At 38.9% G+C, this 20,483-nt stretch overlaps 1 protein-coding gene across 8 annotated transcripts in view; it reads right to left on the bottom strand.

Moving 5' to 3' along the window:
* Positions 1–20,483, bottom strand: part of arhgap9 (Rho GTPase activating protein 9) — an 88,774-nt gene continuing 68,291 nt past the window's right edge. For 4 of the 8 annotated variants that reach the window (XM_041778116.1, XM_041778158.1, XM_041778135.1 and 1 more), the window contains 8 exons: positions 17,490–17,595; positions 16,971–17,165; positions 13,581–13,679; positions 10,100–10,177; positions 9,738–9,791; positions 8,891–9,025; positions 4,698–4,803; positions 1–1,496 (listed from right to left, as the gene is read on the bottom strand). In XM_041778116.1, coding sequence (XP_041634050.1) covers positions 1,310–1,496; positions 4,698–4,803; positions 8,891–9,025; positions 9,738–9,791; positions 10,100–10,177; positions 13,581–13,679; positions 16,971–17,165; positions 17,490–17,595 — 960 coding nt within the window. In that variant the 3' untranslated portion in view covers positions 1–1,309. The remainder of the gene's footprint in view (positions 1,497–4,697; positions 4,804–8,890; positions 9,026–9,737; positions 9,792–10,099; positions 10,178–13,580; positions 13,680–16,970; positions 17,166–17,489; positions 17,596–20,483) is intronic. The other 4 variants (XM_041778150.1, XM_041778174.1, XM_041778142.1 and 1 more) reach the window with 3 other exon arrangements.

Below are 20,483 nucleotides of genomic sequence, written 5' to 3'. Positions count from 1 at the left end.
ATTGCAAAGATTTCTAAAATTCAGTTTAAACTTTGTCATCATGGGGTACTGAGTGTAGATTAATGGGAATAAAAATGAATATAAACAACTTTTATTTCTTTTAAAATTGGAAGATGTTTACTGTTTCTGGCCTTTTGAGCGTGTTCCTTTTTTAAAACATGCAAAAACTAATGAAAACTAAACTTAACTAATAAAGTCCAAAACTATTACAACCTTGCTCTAAAAATGCCATTCTTGCTCATTGGTTTAAAGTAAATAAAATCACCTTTCTTCCCCACTCCAATGCTCAATGTTAACGTCAGCAGATCACCACCATGTCTACATGCCCCAATGCTTCACCTGTTGCCATAAAACTTATTACTTATTATTATACTGGCTGGTAAGATCTTTGCTCTCATGAGCAGGTGAAAAAGTATACCTAATGAAGAGATCGGGGGGTGTATGCAATATTTAGGTTAAACAATATACTTATGCAAAGTGCTACAATGATAATATTTAACATATTTACAATATTTTTATCTTAATCTGAGAAGTTTGTACTAGTAAAAATAGAGGACAAATTCAGTTTTGTACAGAAAGGGAAAACTTTGAAACACTAAAGGAGAACAATTTGGTACACAGGAAAAAAGGTTCCGTCGTCTTTGCACATTCATCCCATCAATAGAATTATTCTTTTTCCAATTAAACACAGAAAAAAAACCTTTAAACTCTTCATTTGAACACCATTTGTCTTCGGCAGTTATTGACACATTTTACGCCGTTTTCTTCCTGCACGTTTGCATATTTCACACGCTGCAGGTGAGATCCTTCTTCAGTTGGTGCCGCATGAGGTGCTGGTGCTTGTGTTTTCACAGTGAGATGGTTCTGTTTAGTTTTGTAAGGACAAAACCTTCCCCACATTCCTTGATATTAAAGTGATCAATACCCTACCAGCTGGAGGAGATTAATCACTTTTATGGCTTTAAAAAAAATCCTGATCAAGTCTGAAACATCAAGGGAAAGTGACAAGGAGGGGCTGATCCAGCAGTGATGAACACCGAGGCTCCACATCTGAAGTTAAAGACACGAGTATCGCAGCAAAAACCGGTTTGTTTAACTATTATTGTTTGAACATGGCTTTATATGGAGGCCAGATGTCATGATTAGCAGCTTTCTGTCCTGGTTCCTTTTACCCCGTCATTATCTTTTTGATGTGAAATCCTTTTTACACCACAAGAGTCAACAGGCAGAGAGGACAAACGGCTGCACTATTCGTGCTTTCGTGAGATCTGGAGGAGCTTTTTTTTTGAAGACCCCTCAGTCCAGAAGATCAAGAGGGGCCTCTTATTCCAAAGATGTGGTCAAACTCGCTGAGGATGAGCTCCACCGCCTGATTCTGGTAAACCATATTCACCGCCATGTTGCCATTGTCCCGCTCAGGGCGCATCAAGGTCGGCCCGAACACAATGCCGATGTTCTGGGTGGTCATTCGGTTCGTGTCTGAATGTTCCAACACTCTGCAGAAAGACAGATACAAAGAAAGATAAACTGTGAAAAAATCAAAAACATCACAAAATTTCAGAATTAGAAACAGTAAAGATCGTGCTTTTTAAGTATTCTCTCCACAACTTTGGCTTTTAGAAAAAAATTCTTAGCAATTTTTAATGGACTTCAGCAAATCCTAATGACTTTTGTGATCCCGAACATGTCATAAAGGATCACCATGAGGTAGACAAATGTTTTCAACATTTTGGTAACTTTCATGAATTTTGCTGTTTGGCTTTCTTCTCCCAAGGATCCATTATAAGAACTACAGATTCTAAACGATAGATTTAGCTTTTTGGTTGTAAAAGTGAAGCAAATGGAAAAGGACTTGCAACCATTTTTAATGGCCAGCAAAGGGCGACTCCACAGGTTTGAAACTGGTGCCATAAAAAATCAGAAATATGCACAGATTTTCTATGAAATCCCTAAATGTTGTGCTGTGTTAAGTGTTGTGCTGTTCAATTGAATAATTGAAAAGAAAAGTGATAAGCCCTTTTGGATCTCGGCCCGGACAGGTATCCAATGTTGCCGAAAGAACTAAAACTAATAAAAACTAAACTAAAATGAAGCATTTTTGCTAAATAAAAGCTAAACTTAAGTAGTAACCTAGCAGGAAAAACTAATTAAAACTAAATTGAAATGTAAAACAAAAGTTAAAATCAAAATCAAAATAAAAACTAATGAAAAATCCAAAACTATTATAACTGGGGTAAATCTGGTGTAAAACTTCATTAAATATCTTTATTTTCAAACTATGGTCCCATTTAGCATATTAAAACCAATAAAACATGCAAAGATATGCTCTGAGGCATGGCTACCTATGATTAACAGGTGGCCACAGAGGCAAACTTTTTATTCAACAGAGCGATAAAGCGCCACCCTGGAGGACTGGCCCCAAACAACTTTCTGATACCAGTCAAATACTGAACTTCACGGTTCACAAACCAATGTATGACTTGGCAGTTGCTACAGCTAGCTGCTGACTCAACATAAAAATGACTTGACTTGGGCCTCAGCTGTTTGTTCTAAGTAGCAAGTGTTAGCCTGCTAGAGTGTTATATATAAGAAGAAAGGAAAACATGATAAACAGCACAACTGCAAGTATGCCAATAGCCTACAGCTTCATCGATAATATAGCTGCTTAAACAACAAAACAATGACTTTCCTTAGGCCTTTGCTGTATTTTGTGACAAATGTTAGCCTGCTAATGTGTTACATATAAAGACAAAGGGAAAAAAGATCGTCACAACTAAGCTAAGCATGCTAGCATGCTAATATAGTCACAGTGACATAGCTGTTGACTCAAAAAAGTGGCTTTCCTTTTAGCTTCAGCAGTAGCTTAAAAGTTTAGTCACACCTAGCTAACATTATCCTGCTAATATGCAAAACAGGGCTAAGACTGTTATCAATGTAGTGTTTAATATTAGCATGTAAGATCACCCTTGGGGAGCCTTTAACAAAGCTGGCTGAAGACAAAGTGTTTATCTTTATCCTAATTTTGTGTTTGCTAAACTTAAAATGTGGGTATGCTAAAACACATCTACTACAATTAAAAAGTTGAATATGATATTTATTTTATAAAAATTAGCATGCTAAAAGATTAGTAGTCTACAGCTTTGACTCAACAAAAGTAAAGACCTATCTCAGCTGGAGCTATAATTTGTGTTTAGTGCTAATTAGCAAGCTTTAGCTTGCTAACATGTGAAATAAAGCCAAGATGAGCATGAGGAACATAAGTGCTTAACCTCAACATGTTAGCATGTAAGTACAGCCTCACAGACATTTTTGTAACTCTACAAAAAGTTAAGACCCTCCTTTTAGCCTAGGCTATAATTTACGTTTGTGCTAAGTGGTAAATTTTAGCCTTCTTACAAGCTAAACTAAACTAGCAAGTTTAACATGACAAACACTGTAGCTGCAAAACATTAGGGGGACTTATTTAGCAGCTGAAGACAGCGTTACAAGGTCATAGCATGGTTGTAGACTCCAGTTATGATTGAATGTACATGGATGACAGCTAACTGCTCATACAGCTACATGTTTGTGGTTAGCATAAGACATCCTTAAAATTCTTTAGCAAAGGGAGACAACTACAAGAATCAGCGTTTCTGCATCCACAGGGACAACTTGTTTGTCCGTGCATGTTCCTGTCCTTGTATCTGTATTTAACAGACCAGATTTGTGCACATAAGAGGCTAAATCCATCTCCCGTATCCACCTATGTTGGTGTGTTTTGAGTGTATGTGTGATTGGTGGGGGACACAGGAATGGGCTGAAGCCACAGAGTGAGGCATTCTTCTAAAAATGCCATTCCCACCAAGCCACAGAAGCAGCCAGCAATTGCTCAAAACTTCCACATTAAAAAGAGAGGAGGAAAAAAGAGAGAGAGGGGGGAGGAAAAGGAGCGAGCAAGAGGGAGAAAAGAGAGAGGTTCCAGTGGTGGCGGCGGTGGTGTTGGTATGCCTTCCAGCAGACGAACCACAAGGCTCCCATGGGACCTTCGAGGCAAGGAGGAGAGCAGGAGGGGAGGAGGATGAAGGAGGAGAGAAGGAGAAAGGGATGGAAGGAGGAGAAAGAAAGGAGAATGTGAAGAAAAAAGAGGAAGAATGAAGAAGTAAGAGAGAGAGAGAGGATGGATAAGGGGTGATTGAGTGGTGGAGATAATAAATGAGAACCAGAGCAAGGGAGGTGGGGGGAGTAGGAATGACAGCAAGGGGAGAAAAGAAGAGAGACACAGAGTTGACAAATTCATGGGGCCTCCACCACACCCTGGCACAAACATCAGCCTCTGAACACGAACGCTCACCCCTGAAGTGGAAGGAAAAACCATAGGCGGTAAAAAACACAGATTTTATGTACTGTAAAAGGAACTGGCTTGCAAAACATGGTGCACCATTCATCTTCCTCCAGCTTTTTCATCTTTGCAGGGACACAAAGTTAACAACAGAGGGATCATGGTACAGCACGGGCATACTTTAAGAGCTGTTGCCAAAGAAAGAAACACAGGGAAGGATGAGGAAACTGCGCCCTCTTGTGGCCAGATTTAAGAGAACTAGTTGTCAGAAGGATGTACATTTTCCCATGAGGGCATCTGGTTCACTCTTTGTGCATTTGGGAGAAAAGAAAGGCAAACAAATCTTCAAACCCCCCCCCCATTCCTCTTTTCCTCTTACCGTCTGAGATGGCGGCACATGAACTTTAGCGTGTCGTGGTTTGGAGGAGGCATGTTGAGCACCAGACACTTCAGGCGATGAACTTTTTCCAAGTAGTCCGACATCTCTGCCAACACAGAGCAAGAGATGTGTCACAGCACAATAAATGTCACCACTTGCAGCTCATTGCATGTGCAAATCAAACCTGATTTACACACTGATATCATGTGTAGTCTATTAGCATCCACTTTCTGATCTGATACTGCAGAGTGTAATTCTCAGCCATCACCACCGCGGTTTGATGAGCAGGGAGGAGATAATGGCTTCATTTGCAAAAAAAAAGTTCCCATACATAGATAAGATAAATAATCCGAGGAACATGTGTTACAATGTTTCATAATGCAAGATTTCAATTTATTTAAGAAAGCCAGATCATTAACAATTTTAGAATGAGTGAAAGATATTCTAATGTTCTGTGTTATCACTGACACTTATGTAAATGATGTGATAAAACACAGTTAAAGGAAACATTTTTGAAAGATTATTTTTTTCTTCTTTTACCGTCAGCCACTGAAAACCATGAGACCATGACTCCTCACAGTTCCTGTTAAATTCAAATAGCAGCTAAGGTGCACCTAACCTTGCAAAGCAGATGGAACGGCCAAACTCCATGTCTTTCCATCAGGGAGATCAATCTTGCAAAACTCCAATCTACAATGTTTGTGCCAGAACTGAAAACGGTCCAGACCAATCATTTGTGGAGAACAAGGCGGCAGCTATGGGTGAGGTTAAGTGTACTGCCACCGTTGTAGCTTGGATGTAGCTATAGTATAGCGGCAGCTTTATCAGAACTGGACCGCATTTCTTTAACGAAATAAAGAGAAAGGACAGCACTGAAAGCTTTTCAAGATGGAAAAGATGTCCACTCTCTTCCTTCAACCTGCTTCGGTGTTGTAATTGTTGGGTGGGGTTCAGATGTGCTATGAGCCGGTGTATACAATAGCTGCTACTACTTTAGCGATCGGCTTGAATTAAGCTGTAGAACAGCAGCAGTTTAATAAGACCTCGACTACATTCCTATATTAAAACAAGAGCAAAGAGACACACTGAAAGCTTCCCTTGACAGAAGAAATGTTTTGCATAGGTTTCAGCATGAATTTTATCCACCAACAATCTCCACTGTTCAAACACTACAGCAGCGCCAGCCTGTCAAGCTCAGGTTACTACTGGAGCTGTGCATGTCTACTACCTCATTTTGTCTTGTAGCTCTGATTGGCCCATCATGAATGTGACAGATGTAACATTCGTCTGTTCACTTTCCAATAATTTTTTTATAGTCTAGCCTTTACCTAATCCTTTGTATGGGAGGTTTCCAAGAAGAATGTGAAATTTCAGATTATGTCAGGTAATGGGCAGGTTATCATTCATCCAGGTCCTGACTATCCAAATCTTTGTTAAGAGAGCAACTAGGCCTCAGTCAAGGTCAGCTGACCTCCTGACAAAGTTTTGGATATGAATGTGAAATATATCCATGCTAGGGTTATATCCAACCCAACCCACTCTATTTATATAGCACATTTTACAAAACAAGACATTTACTAAAGAGCTGCACAGTGACTAAAACATAAATAAGAATATAGCACCACATTGGACATAAAAACATCATAAAATACATAAAACAATACAATTTTAAAATGAATTTTAAAATGAACAGGGAGCCAGTGGAGGGAAGTGATGTGTTCATATTTTCAAGTACCTGTTAAAAAGACAAGCGGCGGCATTTTGAACCAAGTGTAAATGTGCAAGGGAAGCCTGGTTTAATCCGATATAAAGTGCAGTAGTCCAAATGTGTAGTAAAAAAAGCATAAATCACTCGCTCAAAGTCATTAAGAGATTAAACTGATTTAATCTTGGATAAAAGTCTCAGATGATAAAAACTGGATTTAACAACAGAATTAATCTGTTGATCCAATTTAAAATCACTGTTGATCTTCACACTAAGATTACAAACTGTGGTCTTAAGATGGGATAGAAGGGGGGCCAGGCCCACAAGAGGGGCATTAGTGATTCCCCTGGAGCCAAACACAATAAAGTCAGTTTAACTTGAAAAACTCAGGGCCATCCAGGCTTTAATGTCCTTGAGACAGTCAAGCAGAGGATTGATTGTGCTGCCATTTCTTCTTTTTAAAGGCTGGTATATTTGTGTATCACCTGCATACAGGTGGTACAATATACCATGTCTTTTTTTAAATCAAGCCCAGAGGGAGGAGGTACAGAGAGACCAGGACTGGTCCTAGGAAAGAACCCTGTAGGACTCCACATGAAACGGTTCAAGTCAAGCAATGAGAGTTGTGTGATCAACTGTGTCTAAAGCAGCTGTTAAAAGCATTAAAAGGGCTGAGTCACCAGAATGAAAAGTAAATAAAAGATCATAGGAAATCCTTAAAAGTGCAGAGTCAGAGCTGTGAAAAGCCCCCAAACCAGACTGAAAAGTACCAAGAATGCCATAAACATCTACTGTAGATAAGACTGCAGTTGTAAGAGCACAGCCTTCTCTATATGAAACAATAGATCTGTCATGTCAGGTTAAGGTGCACCATCTTGTAGATGTAATTATTTATTTGTTTATTTAAATGTATTTAACCAGGAGAGCATATTCAAGGACAAGGTGTAAAAAAATAAATTTCCCCAAGATCGATTAAGTGAATTGAGTTTGGCAAATGCAAGGAGGATGTTACCTGCCTGACTGCATGGTGCCAAATGTAAAGTTTGGTGGAGGAGGGATAATGGTATGGGGCTGTTTTTCAGGGTTTGGGCTGGACCCCTTCACTCAAGTGAAGGCCAGTCTTAATGCTTCAGCATACCAAGACAGTTTGGATGATATTATGTGGCAACAGTATGAGGAAGGCCCTTTTCTAGTCCAACATGACAAGGACTGTAGAGACATGCTTTGAGGAGTTCAGTGTGGAAGAACTTGACTGGCCCACACAGAACCCTGACCTCAACCCCATCGAGCACCTTTGAGATGAACTGGAACGGAAATTGCAAGTCAGGCCTTCTCCTCTAACATCAGTGCCTGACCTCATAAATGCTTTACAGAATGGGCACAAATTCCCTCAGAAACACCAAAATCTTGTGGAAAGCCTTACAAAAAGAATGTAGGCCTTAAAGCTGCAAAAGACAGGCTAACTCTATACTAAAGTACATGTCCTTGAGTACAATGCCATTACAGTCCCTTCTAAGATAAAACTTTGATGTTGACAGAAAGAAAAATACTGAATAATGATAGCACTTTCCATTCAATATTGGTGCAAGAATCCATCCATTGAAAAAAAGATTTTAAGCCAATGATGATGAGAGTCTGCTGAAAAATGTGGCTGTGGATTTAAAATGCAATGTACAGTATGAAAAGTCATTATATTTTTACTCAGTGCTGCTGGATATATTTCCGTTTGTCAGTATGCAATCAATCTTCTCTTGTCTTGAAAATCAAGCAATGTTTTATTTGAAAAGCACCATTTTCTTATTCTGTGTTAATCTCTCATGACATTCAGTGGGAGTTGTGTGGCAGTTTATAGAGGTGGGAAAACACTGTTAATATCCAATTATAATGAAAATTACCAGGGGTGTGAGATCATTCCTGATAAAATGGTGTCAATCTTACAGCTTTTGATGTTGCTTTAATATATGTAGGGGTTAAAAGAAAAATATACCCTAAATATGGCACATATTTTTCCTCTTTACATTTTCTGAATAAAATAATCTATTAGGGCTGGATCAGAAGCTTCAGGGGGGCTGATGTGACTCTTGGGACCCAAGAAGTGTTGAATTTTTTCAAAATTACGAAAAGAAGAGAAAAATAAGACTATGGGTTCCTATTGGAGCAACCTGGTTGTGTCCTGGAGCTTTAAGACGGCAGTCACTCAACTGCCACATCCCACTTTGAGGGCGGCTCATGACTTTTATGGAAAGCACTCACCCTCTCTTTCTATTACACATTTTTTTGTCAACAAAGGGGCCCAAATAAAGATCTCCTGAGAAAGTTTCTCACATCAAATATAAAATGATTATTTGCTTGTTATTGTCATACGTGTGAGATTGTGTGCAGGGATTGCATTATTATCTTTACCTGATTAAAAATGTACTAAGAGGAGGGATATTTAAATTATATAAAAACTAATAAAATAAAGGTAGGGTTGAACCAGGTCACTCACTGATCGTCTCCACAATGTCGGTGAAGAAGCCGAAGGGGACCAGGGGCTCCGGAAGCTCCCGAAAGAAGAGTTTCAGAGCTCCTGTGATGACATGAATGTCCTCCCAATCACTCGCGTCCAAATTCAGCTTCTCCTCTGAGAGACACATGAGCAAAGAAGGGAGGAAAATCAGACAAACAGGGTCAGAGAGAATGAAAGAAAAGGAAGGCAGAATGAAAAAGGGAGACAAATGAGTTAGAATTAAGGGAAGAAAACATTCATGTCAGAGCTGAGGCATAAAACGGAGGCTTGTAGCTGCAGGAGGGAGATAGAAACGGGCTGTAAAAGTAAGAAAACACACAAAAGCACACTCACTTTGCAAGCTTACATTCCCAAAAAAAAACAAAAAACAGAGCTGACTAGTGCTTTTCAAACTGGATCATAAGGACCAAAAAGAATAAAATAAAGAGCTTAACTCCCCCTTTGAGTAGTTTATTATTTATGAAACAAATATCCAGTTTTGAGAAGCATCAGTAAGAGATGTTACTGTGGGATTAGAGCAAGCAAACAAGCAGCTGATTCTCTGTGTTGTCCACTTGGTGGCAGCGGCGGACCACGCGAGAACCTGCTGTACAACCTGCTGCGTGTTATTACATCAGAAAACTTAAAGCAGAAAAGCCTAAAGGGACATTAAGCAAATGGTAGCACAACTGTTCAGAGCAGCGTCTGTCTGCACAGCGCTGAGAGTCGCTCTGTCTGTGGGTGGTTTGTTTTTCACTGAGGTGTTCACATTATGCAACGCGGGAAGGAGACAACACAAGCGAGCACAAAGTGGCTGTTTTTCTCTCCTCATCGGGTCTGGATCTACCTTGTACCAACTCCGCTGGGAACATGTAGCGGCCGTCTGTTGTCACCGCTCGCTCTGCAAAAACCAACAATCACTCAGTGGGCTTGCCTCAGCATCCACAAAAAGCAGGGAGTGAGACAATCAGGTTTCATCAGGTATACACTGACGGTGTCTTTGTGTGTAGTCAATATGAACTATTAAATGTAACAAGAATGAACAAAATTGTTAACATGTTGAGTTAAAATGGATGGAAGAAATGAAGAAGTAGCATTTAATGATTTCTGAAAATTCCAACTTCCCTCCTTCTCCTCCTACAACATTTTCATTCACAGACACACAAGCTATAAAAGCTCATTTTCTCCCCTCCTCCCCTTCATCCTCACCGTGGTTCACCAGGAAGCGTAGTTTCTGAATCACTGCCAGGTTTCCTGACACTCTGTAGATGCCGTCAGTGTCCAGTCCTGCAAAAACACGTGGTTAGATCAGGGGATCTTAATCTTCAGAGGGTTATGAACAACACATTCATCATTGTTGGGTGTAAAATAAAACCTCTCCATTCAGATTTATAGCAGTTAGAGCTCATTTACTTGTGTTGGCTCTGGCAGTCACACTTTTCCCTAATCAATAAATGATTGTCCCTTGAAATGTTCTTCTTCTGCTACTGCAGAAGTGCCCAAATTCGTGTGAATAAAGTGGGACAGAAGCTCACTCTTGACATTTTTAGACATTTTAAAATTTCCTTTATTAATATTTCATCCCTCCAATCTGATTTTGGTTTGATTTAAAACGTCAGTTTTTAGATCTGCAGTTTTTTTTGGGGTAGAAACAAAGGAAATAGCAAGCTATAATGCATATTATTTATTTATATATCTATACCATGTACAGTCTCTTTTCTCATGAAAGCATATGTGACAAATCTTCATTAGACAGTTTGCACTGTGTGACTGGAACATACAGTTTTATGACAAAGTTTAACCACTTGAAACAGCTGGTAAGGCCCAAACACTTTCCAAGTGCAATTAGGAAAATGTAATGATATATCTCAGGTATATATTTCTGGGCTTTATGCCTTTATTTTAGAGACCAGGACAGTGACGCTTAGGCTCCCCCTAACTATTTTATAAATCCTAAATACAGTTATGTGCCTAAGTTGGAGGCATATAGGGTGCTAAGGATTCATCACAAGGACTGATGTGCCACAATTGAGGGGCTGGAGAGGATTGGGGAGGACAGAGTTAAACTCAACATGTCATTCCACATGTGTTGCTCAGAAGCAAAGGTCAAGCTCGACAGCCTTTTAGTAGTTTGTCCCAAGACAAAGCAGTCTTCTTATGCCCCTGTAAATACCCAAGGACATGCAGAGGACGACCAGGGTTGTGTCAGGCCTCCTTCCCACTTGATGGTCCCCTCAGGCAGTTTACTTGCTACATACTTCAGCCTAAATTTTTTGGGCTAATTATGCCTAAAAGTTCTGCACTGTATGGTAAATTTGCCAAATTAGTTGATAATATAATTAATCTGCAGTTTTATCTTTGCATGTTAGAGCTGATTAAAAAAAAAGTAATGGACTCACTGGGACACATCTAGCAATGAGTGATTTCTCAAGGAAAAACCTTAATATTTAGCAATAATAGAAAGTATCAGCTCATTATTTTGCATGTCAGTAAACTATAGGTTGGAATCAAACATCTGTCTGCCAGTGAATATAATTTGTAGAAAGACAGAAAAGTTTAAGAAAATTACAGAAATAGATTAATAAACTTTTGATTATTTTTCTGTTTAGTTCTTACTTTATTCTGTTAAACGTCTGGACCAGTCTATTCTTAAACTCTTGATTTTGTCAAAATAAAGAGAAAGTTAGTTAAATGCACAGTGTGTAAATTTTACCACCAGGGCGCTGCACTCCAAAAGGTGTATTTTCAGTAGACCACTGCTTTTGTTTCATGGATAAATTTTACATAATGAGAGAGAAACGCTCCGGAATGGCTTGCATTGTTAAATGGGACAGTATTCTGTATTTTTGAAGCTAGATTATATGAGGTACATGGCAATAACATTGGCAATGGCTTAAGTCTGCAGTGATTTCAGTGTGTGTTGAACCTTAGAGAAGAACTGACTAGTTGTACCGGCAGGGAAGCTAGGCTACACAGCTTAACAGATGGGTACAGTTGCTCTGTGTATTTCAGCCAGTTTTAGGTAAAAATATGCAAAAAAAAAAACAAACAAACAAAAAAAAAACAATGCTGGGTTAATTTTGTGCTATATTGAAAAAATTGCCATGCGAGCTTTGGCTACCGGCTAGGTGTTTTCCCGCCTCAGTGTATTCGATCAGCAGTTTGGGTCTGTGGACTTTATCAGTGGAAACAAAAACAAACTAAGCTAAATCAAAACTAAAATGAGTGATTTTTACTTGACCCAGTACCCAGGGGAAAAATTTCTAGAGATGGAGACTCAGCAGAGAGAAAGAGAGAGGGGAGAGGAGACTGGTTGGCAGAAGAGATACCTGGTGGTGTAGGTGTAGAAACCGTGGGCCCATGCCCACAAACACAGAGCTACTGTTGTCATGAGTGGGACTTGTAAACACTTCTCCAGGACATTTCTGATTGAGGATAGTGGCTCACAGACACCTGTGGCCTGCATCACTCCCCATCTAGAGTTCGCCGTCTTAGTAAACGCAGGTGTTTTATGGACCTCTTCCAGTTTTCGAGGATAAATTCAAAATAAATAAATAAATAAAACTGACCAGAAGAGCTGAATGGAAAATTGTCATTCAATTATTTTTTTGGCTACTGCTTAATTCTTTTAATGGCTGATACTAAGACAAGCTACATTTGGCAAGGCAGTGGAAAACTGATCTGAAATTACTAGCTTTATTTTAGTTTGTTGTTGCTGTATCTGACAAAGCTTGCCGACCCAAACAGCTGATCAGATACACTGAGGAGGAATACCGCATAACTGAAGCACGCATTGCAACATAGTGCCAAACACAGAGGCTTTCTGGGTGAAAAATAAAATGCTTTAAAAAAAATTAAATATAGCGCACAATTAAGCCAACACTGTTTTTTTCCTCCCATTTTCACCTGAAACTCGCTAATTTATGCAGAACACCTGCACCTGTCTGTAGTGCTGTATAGCTTAGCTCCCTGTTTGAATTGGCAAAGCACATTGGAGGCTAATGCCACTACTATTTGCAAGTATCTAATACAACAAAACTTCAAAAATACAGAAATATCCCTGGAAAAATTTCTATGGGTTTTAAAGCTGTTGGGAATATTTGAGCACTCAAGTAAAAGAATTTATACATAATAAAGGAGTAGTCATTTTCAACTGATTTTAGACATTAGGTGCAAAAATTCTGCATGCTTTGGCTTTAACTGGACAGAAAAGTGAAAAACCTCATGAAAAGCTACAGAGGAAGGATCTTGTTGAAGGACACTCAAACTAAAAACTGTTGCCAGAGAAATGATCAGATTTATATCTTCCTTTACTTTGTCCTAAAAGTTTTCAGTCCGCTCACACTTGATGTCTTCATCTGAAGGTACTCCATAGAAATATTTTATTCATCAAAACCAGGTTTTGTGGTCAAAATCTTTTTTTTCCCAGTTGATATTAAATATTTATATGCAGCATTGTTTCTAAACAGGTTTCAGCTTGCTCTATTTTCTCTCATTAGGATCTCTGTCTGCCTGGCAGCTGTCAGGACTTTCCTCTCGTAGTCTCCATCGTAAACATTTTCACTAAAGTTTTGTTGGAGTATTTCAGTCACTCGGCTGAAAGAAAGTTCATAAAAAAAGCGACTGAAGTTTTTAAAAACCCGATTGAAGGTGTTTTCCTGTGTGACGATCACATTATCAGGGACTGTACCTCTCTTCTCCACAGCGGCGGTACAAAGTCTGACGAAGCGAGGGACCGTGCTCTTCTCTCTCTCGCAGAGCATCTCCAGACGACATCCAAACACCTGATCTAAAGGGTGACGAAAGACGGACACAAGCACACTTTTTATGTCAGCTCAGATGTTGTTTTTTTCTCTCAGATAACTGTGCCAACACATGATGTAAGAGCTACAAGCTCCAGTTCTTCTGCTGATAAATCGACTGCTCACTATTGAAAAAAACCTCCATGTTGGATCTGTTCCCAGCAGATCTGTCAGCTCAGCCTTGATGATGCAATAAAACTCATGTACTGTACTGTATGAGCTATAGGCTGAAAAAACATACACAGAGCTTCACTCCAGAGTATTTTACCAATTTATCCTTACGATCAAACTACGGGATCTTTGATAAGGACTCGGATGAACTTGATGTGAAAATTTCATCAAAAATACAAACTTTAATCACTTTATCACACACACAACTGTTCAAAAGTTTATCGGGTTCAGTTCAAGCTGACGGCTGAGAAGAGTTCTCTTTACTTTCAATGATCTGTCAGGCCCATCTTTGAAGACCACGGTTATGTACACAACTACAACTCTTTTATTCAAGCAGTTTTATGATTAAGAAGTCATTTCAGATTCTCAGTGCCTTCATAATCACATCTAAAATACTCATCTGGTCATTATAGATACTTAACATGGTCATGCTGAGTTACGGTGAGACAACAGGTGAGAAATAGGTAAATTAACAGGATTGTATCACTTTCATATTTCAAAATTTCTTGAACAAAGAAAGCTAGAATTAATGATCAGTCATTAATTTATACAAAGGGCTTCAAGTTGGCTGGTTACTAAAAGAAAAAAGGCAGAAATATGTCTGATAAATACTTAATCAAGATCATGAGAAATCATCAGTAAGAACAACTGAAAGCTTGCATTTGTGCAGGCTTTACTAAAACTACTGCAGTTTGATTCATGGCTCTGAGAGGGTAACTATTAACAGACAGTGATTATACAGCGATGGGTCAAGAAGAAGGGCTGGGGTGGTGAAATTTATAGAAATCCTAAAAACAAGGTTTGCTGTAATAAAAACAAAATTTAAGGAATATGTTATGAGTTGTCATTGAAAGTTATACTCTCAAATGGATAATGAGAACTTTTTCAATCAGGTGCTCAATGTCTGAAGCATAGGTGGAGCCAGGAGGTAGCCGCCAGGCCCCATCCTCGTAGCCAAACTGAAAAAGACTATTTTTTTCACTTTTACGAGCTTTTACACACCTTTTGGTAAAAAAAAACACTTAACATTAAATTAAATGTTTCTAAGAAAAGCTAAATGCTAAAAAAAACAATGTATATCTGGAACTACAGACTTTTCTGTTCTTTTTAAAAACAGATTAATTCTTTTACTCTATATTCCTACCCTCCCTACAGAGGGTTCTGAGTTGGCTCTATTTTTCTGAGTTGGTTGAAAACATTATCAGTTTTAAATAAACAGTACTCAACCATTTTAAGTATTTTCATTATCATTGTTCCCAGAATGCCTTTGGGCATTAGACAGTTTTGCAGCATGGGTAAAGTTACTAAATCAGTCAGCGAGGTCCCACCTGTGAGGAGCAATCACAATATACAATGGAAAGTATACTGAACATGATAGAAGTGTACTTCCTGGTTCAATGGGCACTTCACTAATGTGGTCCCTTAAGGTGGATCACCTTGGGTGGTAAAAGTATGTGATAGAAATGAAGGAAAATTGCAGAGGATGAAGACTATGTAGCTTTTTGAAAAGTAGTTAAACTTGTTGCTTTGAGTTGGATTTAAAGAGATTGTTAAGTGTAGGGAAGTTTCCACAGTGCAGTTTAATTTATAAAAGTCAAATCAACCCAACATGAATGTATGAGTAATGATTACTCAAAAAAAAATAATTCCACCACTAAAACCTCAGTGTAATCAGTTTCAGCTTGTTGGGTTTTACAGTGTATGTTATCTAACTTCAGAAAAATTAACATCGGGCATTTTAAGGCCTTTATTAAGGAAGCAGAAGCGAATGTTCTTCAACATACTGAACAATGATTGGAGAGTGATAAGGACTTTTTCAGAAAAAAATGATCTTGACATGGTTTGATCTTGGAAATGATGTCAGCTCCAAAGGATGCGTTTTTCAGTCAAAGTACATCATTTTTGCCCAAGCTACGGTTGTTGCAGTTTTACATCTAAATTGTATTTAAAATTGCTTGAACATTGTGATTATAACTACCCAATAAGGAAAAATGGGAAAGCATCCCCCTGGGGTCTCCAGGGTTTGGGCTAAGCTCCAGATATTTAACATTTCTGGCTCTAGCACTGGTCTGGAGGATACATTACCCTGAGAGAGCCATAAGACAGGGGTTATTTCTCACATTTAACCTGTTTTACAGCCTTATACGCTATAAACAGATGATAAAACAAAGGTGTGGAATATTGATTAATCATATCATGATCATCATAGATGATGGATTAATCATAATTTGGCTCAAAACAAAACAAAACAAAACTCAGGAGTGGCCAAATCCATTTTTAAACTATTATTTTGAGGCTCTACCATGAAAGTACACTGAATAAAATGGCCATAATTCCTTAATGGTAAAAGCCATTCACTTTAAATCAAAACTGAAGGTCTTCACTTCAGTCACGTCTTCATTGTTTTATTTCAAATCCAATGTGGTGGTGAATAAAAGCAAAATCATAAAAGCTGTTAAACTGTCCAAATACTTATGGGCCTAGCTGTAATCAATTTCCCCTAAAATGTTTTCATGTCTGCCTATTTAAGGGTTAAGCAAGGAGCAGAATGGCTCAAATCATGTGTGCAGTTAGGTTGAAATCTGGTGACAGTGGGGATCACAATATTTAATTCTGTATCTGATATGATTGTAATCCTCAAATCATTCAGTGACCCAGTTTTGCCCCCATTTTGCCTTATTCATTGTGCTGCTCCAATCATTTATGCAGGTTTTTTCTTCCTCTGTCAACGTCTATATCCTTTTTAAATATCTTGTGCTTAGAATACGAAGAAATATGTAACAAAGGATAATTTTGGCTTTAAGGAAGATCCACAAAAGATGTCAGAATAGTGTTGTAATCAGCAGAGAAGCTGAGTGAAAATCGTCATCATTCTGCAGAAGCTCTTACTAAACAGAAGGGGAGGATTGCGATGCACAGTCACAGGGGGATGTGGCATCATTGCAGGATTAATACTGAGATTTCCTGCCAGCTGTCATAACTGCAAAATACGCTAAACTTCATGACAAAAGTTCAGTGGATAGTTAAAGCTGCAGAAGTGCAATGCTGTAATATTTACAGCTGAGAGAAAGAAGCCGAACTTGTCAAACTTCAAACAATAAGCCTACCTTTAATGAGGCCTTTCTCCTGCAGCGTCTGCAGAGGGGGCCTCTTCAGGATCAGCTTCTTTAGCCGGGACTTCACTCTCTTCTTCTCTGTATTCTCCAGGTTGGACGATGAGCGAGGGACTGCAGACCGAGGAGAGGAGGAGGTGGAGGAGGAGAAGGAAGAAGAGGGGGAGGAGGTCAGTGCGGGGCGTTCAGCTGCAGGGGGGAGACAGAGCAGATGAGAGGGAATGGTGGTGAGGATGAAAAGAGGGAGGGCTGGGCGGCGGCGCAGGTGAGCCAGAACCGAAGGGGGGATGATTTGCCATGGGGGGCGAGTGAAAATGTAAGTGGGCTGAATGGAGGAGAGGATGGAGGAGAGGATTGAGGGATGTAAGAAGCCTGTGTGGAAGTTTAGAGAAAAATAGTGATGAAGATGATGATGATGATGGAGTGAGACGCTGACAGAGAGGCAGGGAGGGTTTATGTGCGGAAATAAAGCATGAATGATGTGACGAGAGAAGACAGAGGAAGATAACTTACGAGATGTTCTCCTGTCGTCCTCGTCTCCGCTGTGGTCCAACATCTCCACGCTGCCCGCTCGCCTCATAGAGTACAAGAGGACATTATCCAATGGGTTTTCACGGTCCTGGATGACAGACACAGAAAATACTTTCAGTGTTTTTAATCAACTTCAGGATGAAACATTACACCATACCGTGAAGCTTTGCTTCTTTTGGTTTTATAGCCTAAGACCCGGCATGCACATATAAGGACATTACATCTTGCTTTACTACAACAGTAATACTTTCTGCTATTACAATTTTTGAGATAATCTTTTGTAATGTCCCTTTTTTTCTGCATTTTTAAGAGAATTTGGGAACTTTATGTGTACATTTTTAGGAATGGGATTAGGAATTTGGGGGTGGAGGTTGTCCTCTGAAATTGTCAGGGATTTTCATGGAACTATAGGGGAAATTTGCTTGGATGTTTCAGGCATTTTCATGGAATTTTGGAAAATGTATCCGTCTTTTTCAAAATTTGCTAACAGTTTTTTTTGGGGGGAATCTGCTTTAAACTTATTCAGAAAATTGCATGGCTTTTGGGGAGATTTTTGTACTGGAATGTTTAGACTTTATGATCAAGTTTCACAGAAAGATGTGAGGACTATTAAAAAAAAATTTGTGGTATTTTTTCTGGGATACTTGAAAAATATGTTTAAGGATTTCACAGGGATTTTAGGTTATTTCTTAAAAATTTAGGGAGTTTGGATTTGAAAGACAAATTTCCCAAAAATTTCTGTTCAAAAACAAGGCTAAAGGTTTAACTTTTCAGACCTTACTTATTCCAAATAGGTGGGAGAAACTAAAGATGTTTTTCAAACAAAAGATCAGGTCTCAGGAGGATATGACAAAGAAGAGTATAACAACCTGGCCTGCACGGTATGGGGAAAATATGCAGAATGCTATTAAATTTTTCATTATTTCAACAAAAGCAGAGAACAAATCAGCAATGACCTAAGTTTACATGTCTATCTGTTGTTCCACATATATTATAAAGTATATATAGGTAGTTTTGAGTTTTTCTGTCAATGATATATCAAGGAGGTCGGTGAGGGGTGGTAATGTCCACCACAGAAATCTGACTGACTACCTCAATCTCCACTCAAAACTGCTTGACTATGACTGGCTTTGTGCTTCTCCAGAGGCAAGACTCATTCAAAATTGATCTTAACGAACTTACTGCTCTGTTTCTTTTAAAGTAGGGCTGTCAAAGAATACAATTTTCAATTTAAATTAATCTTGGAACTTTTGTAGTTAATCGCATTAAAGTACATCCTTTTTATTGCATTAAAACATTTTACTATTTGCACTCAAAACGTTTTGTGTGTCTTTTTTTTTAAATTTCTAGTCTTTCACTAAGGGTTATTGACTTCCTGTTTGGACACAGATCTGTTTTAAAGGTTGATCAAAGATTATGAAATGAACTTAACCATGGAAAAAGGAACTTGTTATGGGTCCTAATTAAAGTTAAATGTTACAGATGAGTTTTGACGTGTCCACTGAGCTGGATGTGATTTTTTGAAGTGAAATAAGACATTAAAAGCAGTGGTGGGATTACTTTACATCACTGTGGCTTCAGGCTTAAAGCCAGGCATACACTGTGCGATTTCCAACTAACTCTATAACAGTCATGGTGGAAAGTCAGCTCACACTGTGTGACTGAATTGCTTAGAGAATTGTGCAGGATTTGTGTGCACACACCATACAGTCTGATGGTTGTGCCCGACCTCAGTGCTCACACTGTACAAGTTAAGTCTGTAGAGACTGTGACAGATTTCTGTGGAGTTAAATGAGGTTTAAGTGTTTCTCTCTCTCTCTCTATCACAGGTAGGCATATTTCCTGCTCATCTATATCCTTTACAAAGAGGGGAGGCATTAGAAAGTAATTCCTGCTATTGTCATGGGGATTTAGAAGGTTGTCCGACACTTTACAGAGGAAAAATGCCTCAAAGTTGAGGATTCTGCTGTCACTGTGAGAGTATGTTTAGTCATAAATATCAAACATGTCAGAATTCCATCTGACCAATCTGGATCTGGCTGTAGCCGGGTCCTGGTTGGTGGTTGTATCCCTGTACACACAAACTAAGTCGGTACAACTTCCAAGCCAGTCCCACGACTCAACGACCCACGACGCATCTGATTTGGCTGAAATTCACGCAGCGTATGCCCAGCTTGACAATAATGTGTTGAAAGGGACACAAAAATCATGCAATTGCTTTTGATCACAAAAACTGGCACATTAATTCTGCAGCTTAATTAACTGTGATTAATGAGATTAATCTTGACAGCCCTACTACAAAGGTTGAAATAAAAATAGACTCAGGAGTTGTTTAATTAGATGTGTTGAGTTAAATAAGACAGAGAAAATAAAAATGGGAGTCATTCTTATATCTGAGTGCAGGCCACCCATGCACAAGTTAGTGCTACACCTGGAACACCCCAGTTACTATGTGCTATTCTGACATAACCTGGACCTGAAAACATTATTTTGTACTTTTCATGTACCACATGTTGCATAATCACAATAAAGCTTTCTTGAATCCAGAATATCTTTCCTTCCTGATATAATATCTGTAGCATATTCTTCCTGAATCCAAAACAAACAGATTTTGTTTAGATTTAGACTATGGAGACAAAGTCTAAATCCTCTATGCAGATGCAACTGCTTGTATTGAAAGAATTTGATGTTATATATCCCAGAGCTCTTTAACCCATCCCTGTTGATCACTTTCTTTTGAGAGCACCCATTACTAAACTCCCTCCTCACCTAACTTCTCTTCTGTCTTTTTTTTATCTCACACAACCAGATCACAAGACTGGATCACTTAAAAAACACAAAGGTTCAGGACTGATCGGAGAAAGACTGCTTTTAGTGCTGCTGTTCCTATTATGTGGAACAACTTTCAAATGACCGCTAAGCTGCCCTCTCTTGTTTCATTTGGGATTTTTAAAGAGCCAGAGTCTGAACTACTTA

The sequence above is a fragment of the Cheilinus undulatus genome, linkage group 3 (assembly GCF_018320785.1).
Source record: "Cheilinus undulatus linkage group 3, ASM1832078v1, whole genome shotgun sequence".
Lineage (NCBI taxonomy): Eukaryota > Metazoa > Chordata > Actinopteri > Labriformes > Labridae > Cheilinus > Cheilinus undulatus.
The sequence above is the reverse complement of the archived record's forward strand: the minus strand, read 5'-3'. Positions and strand labels throughout refer to the sequence as shown.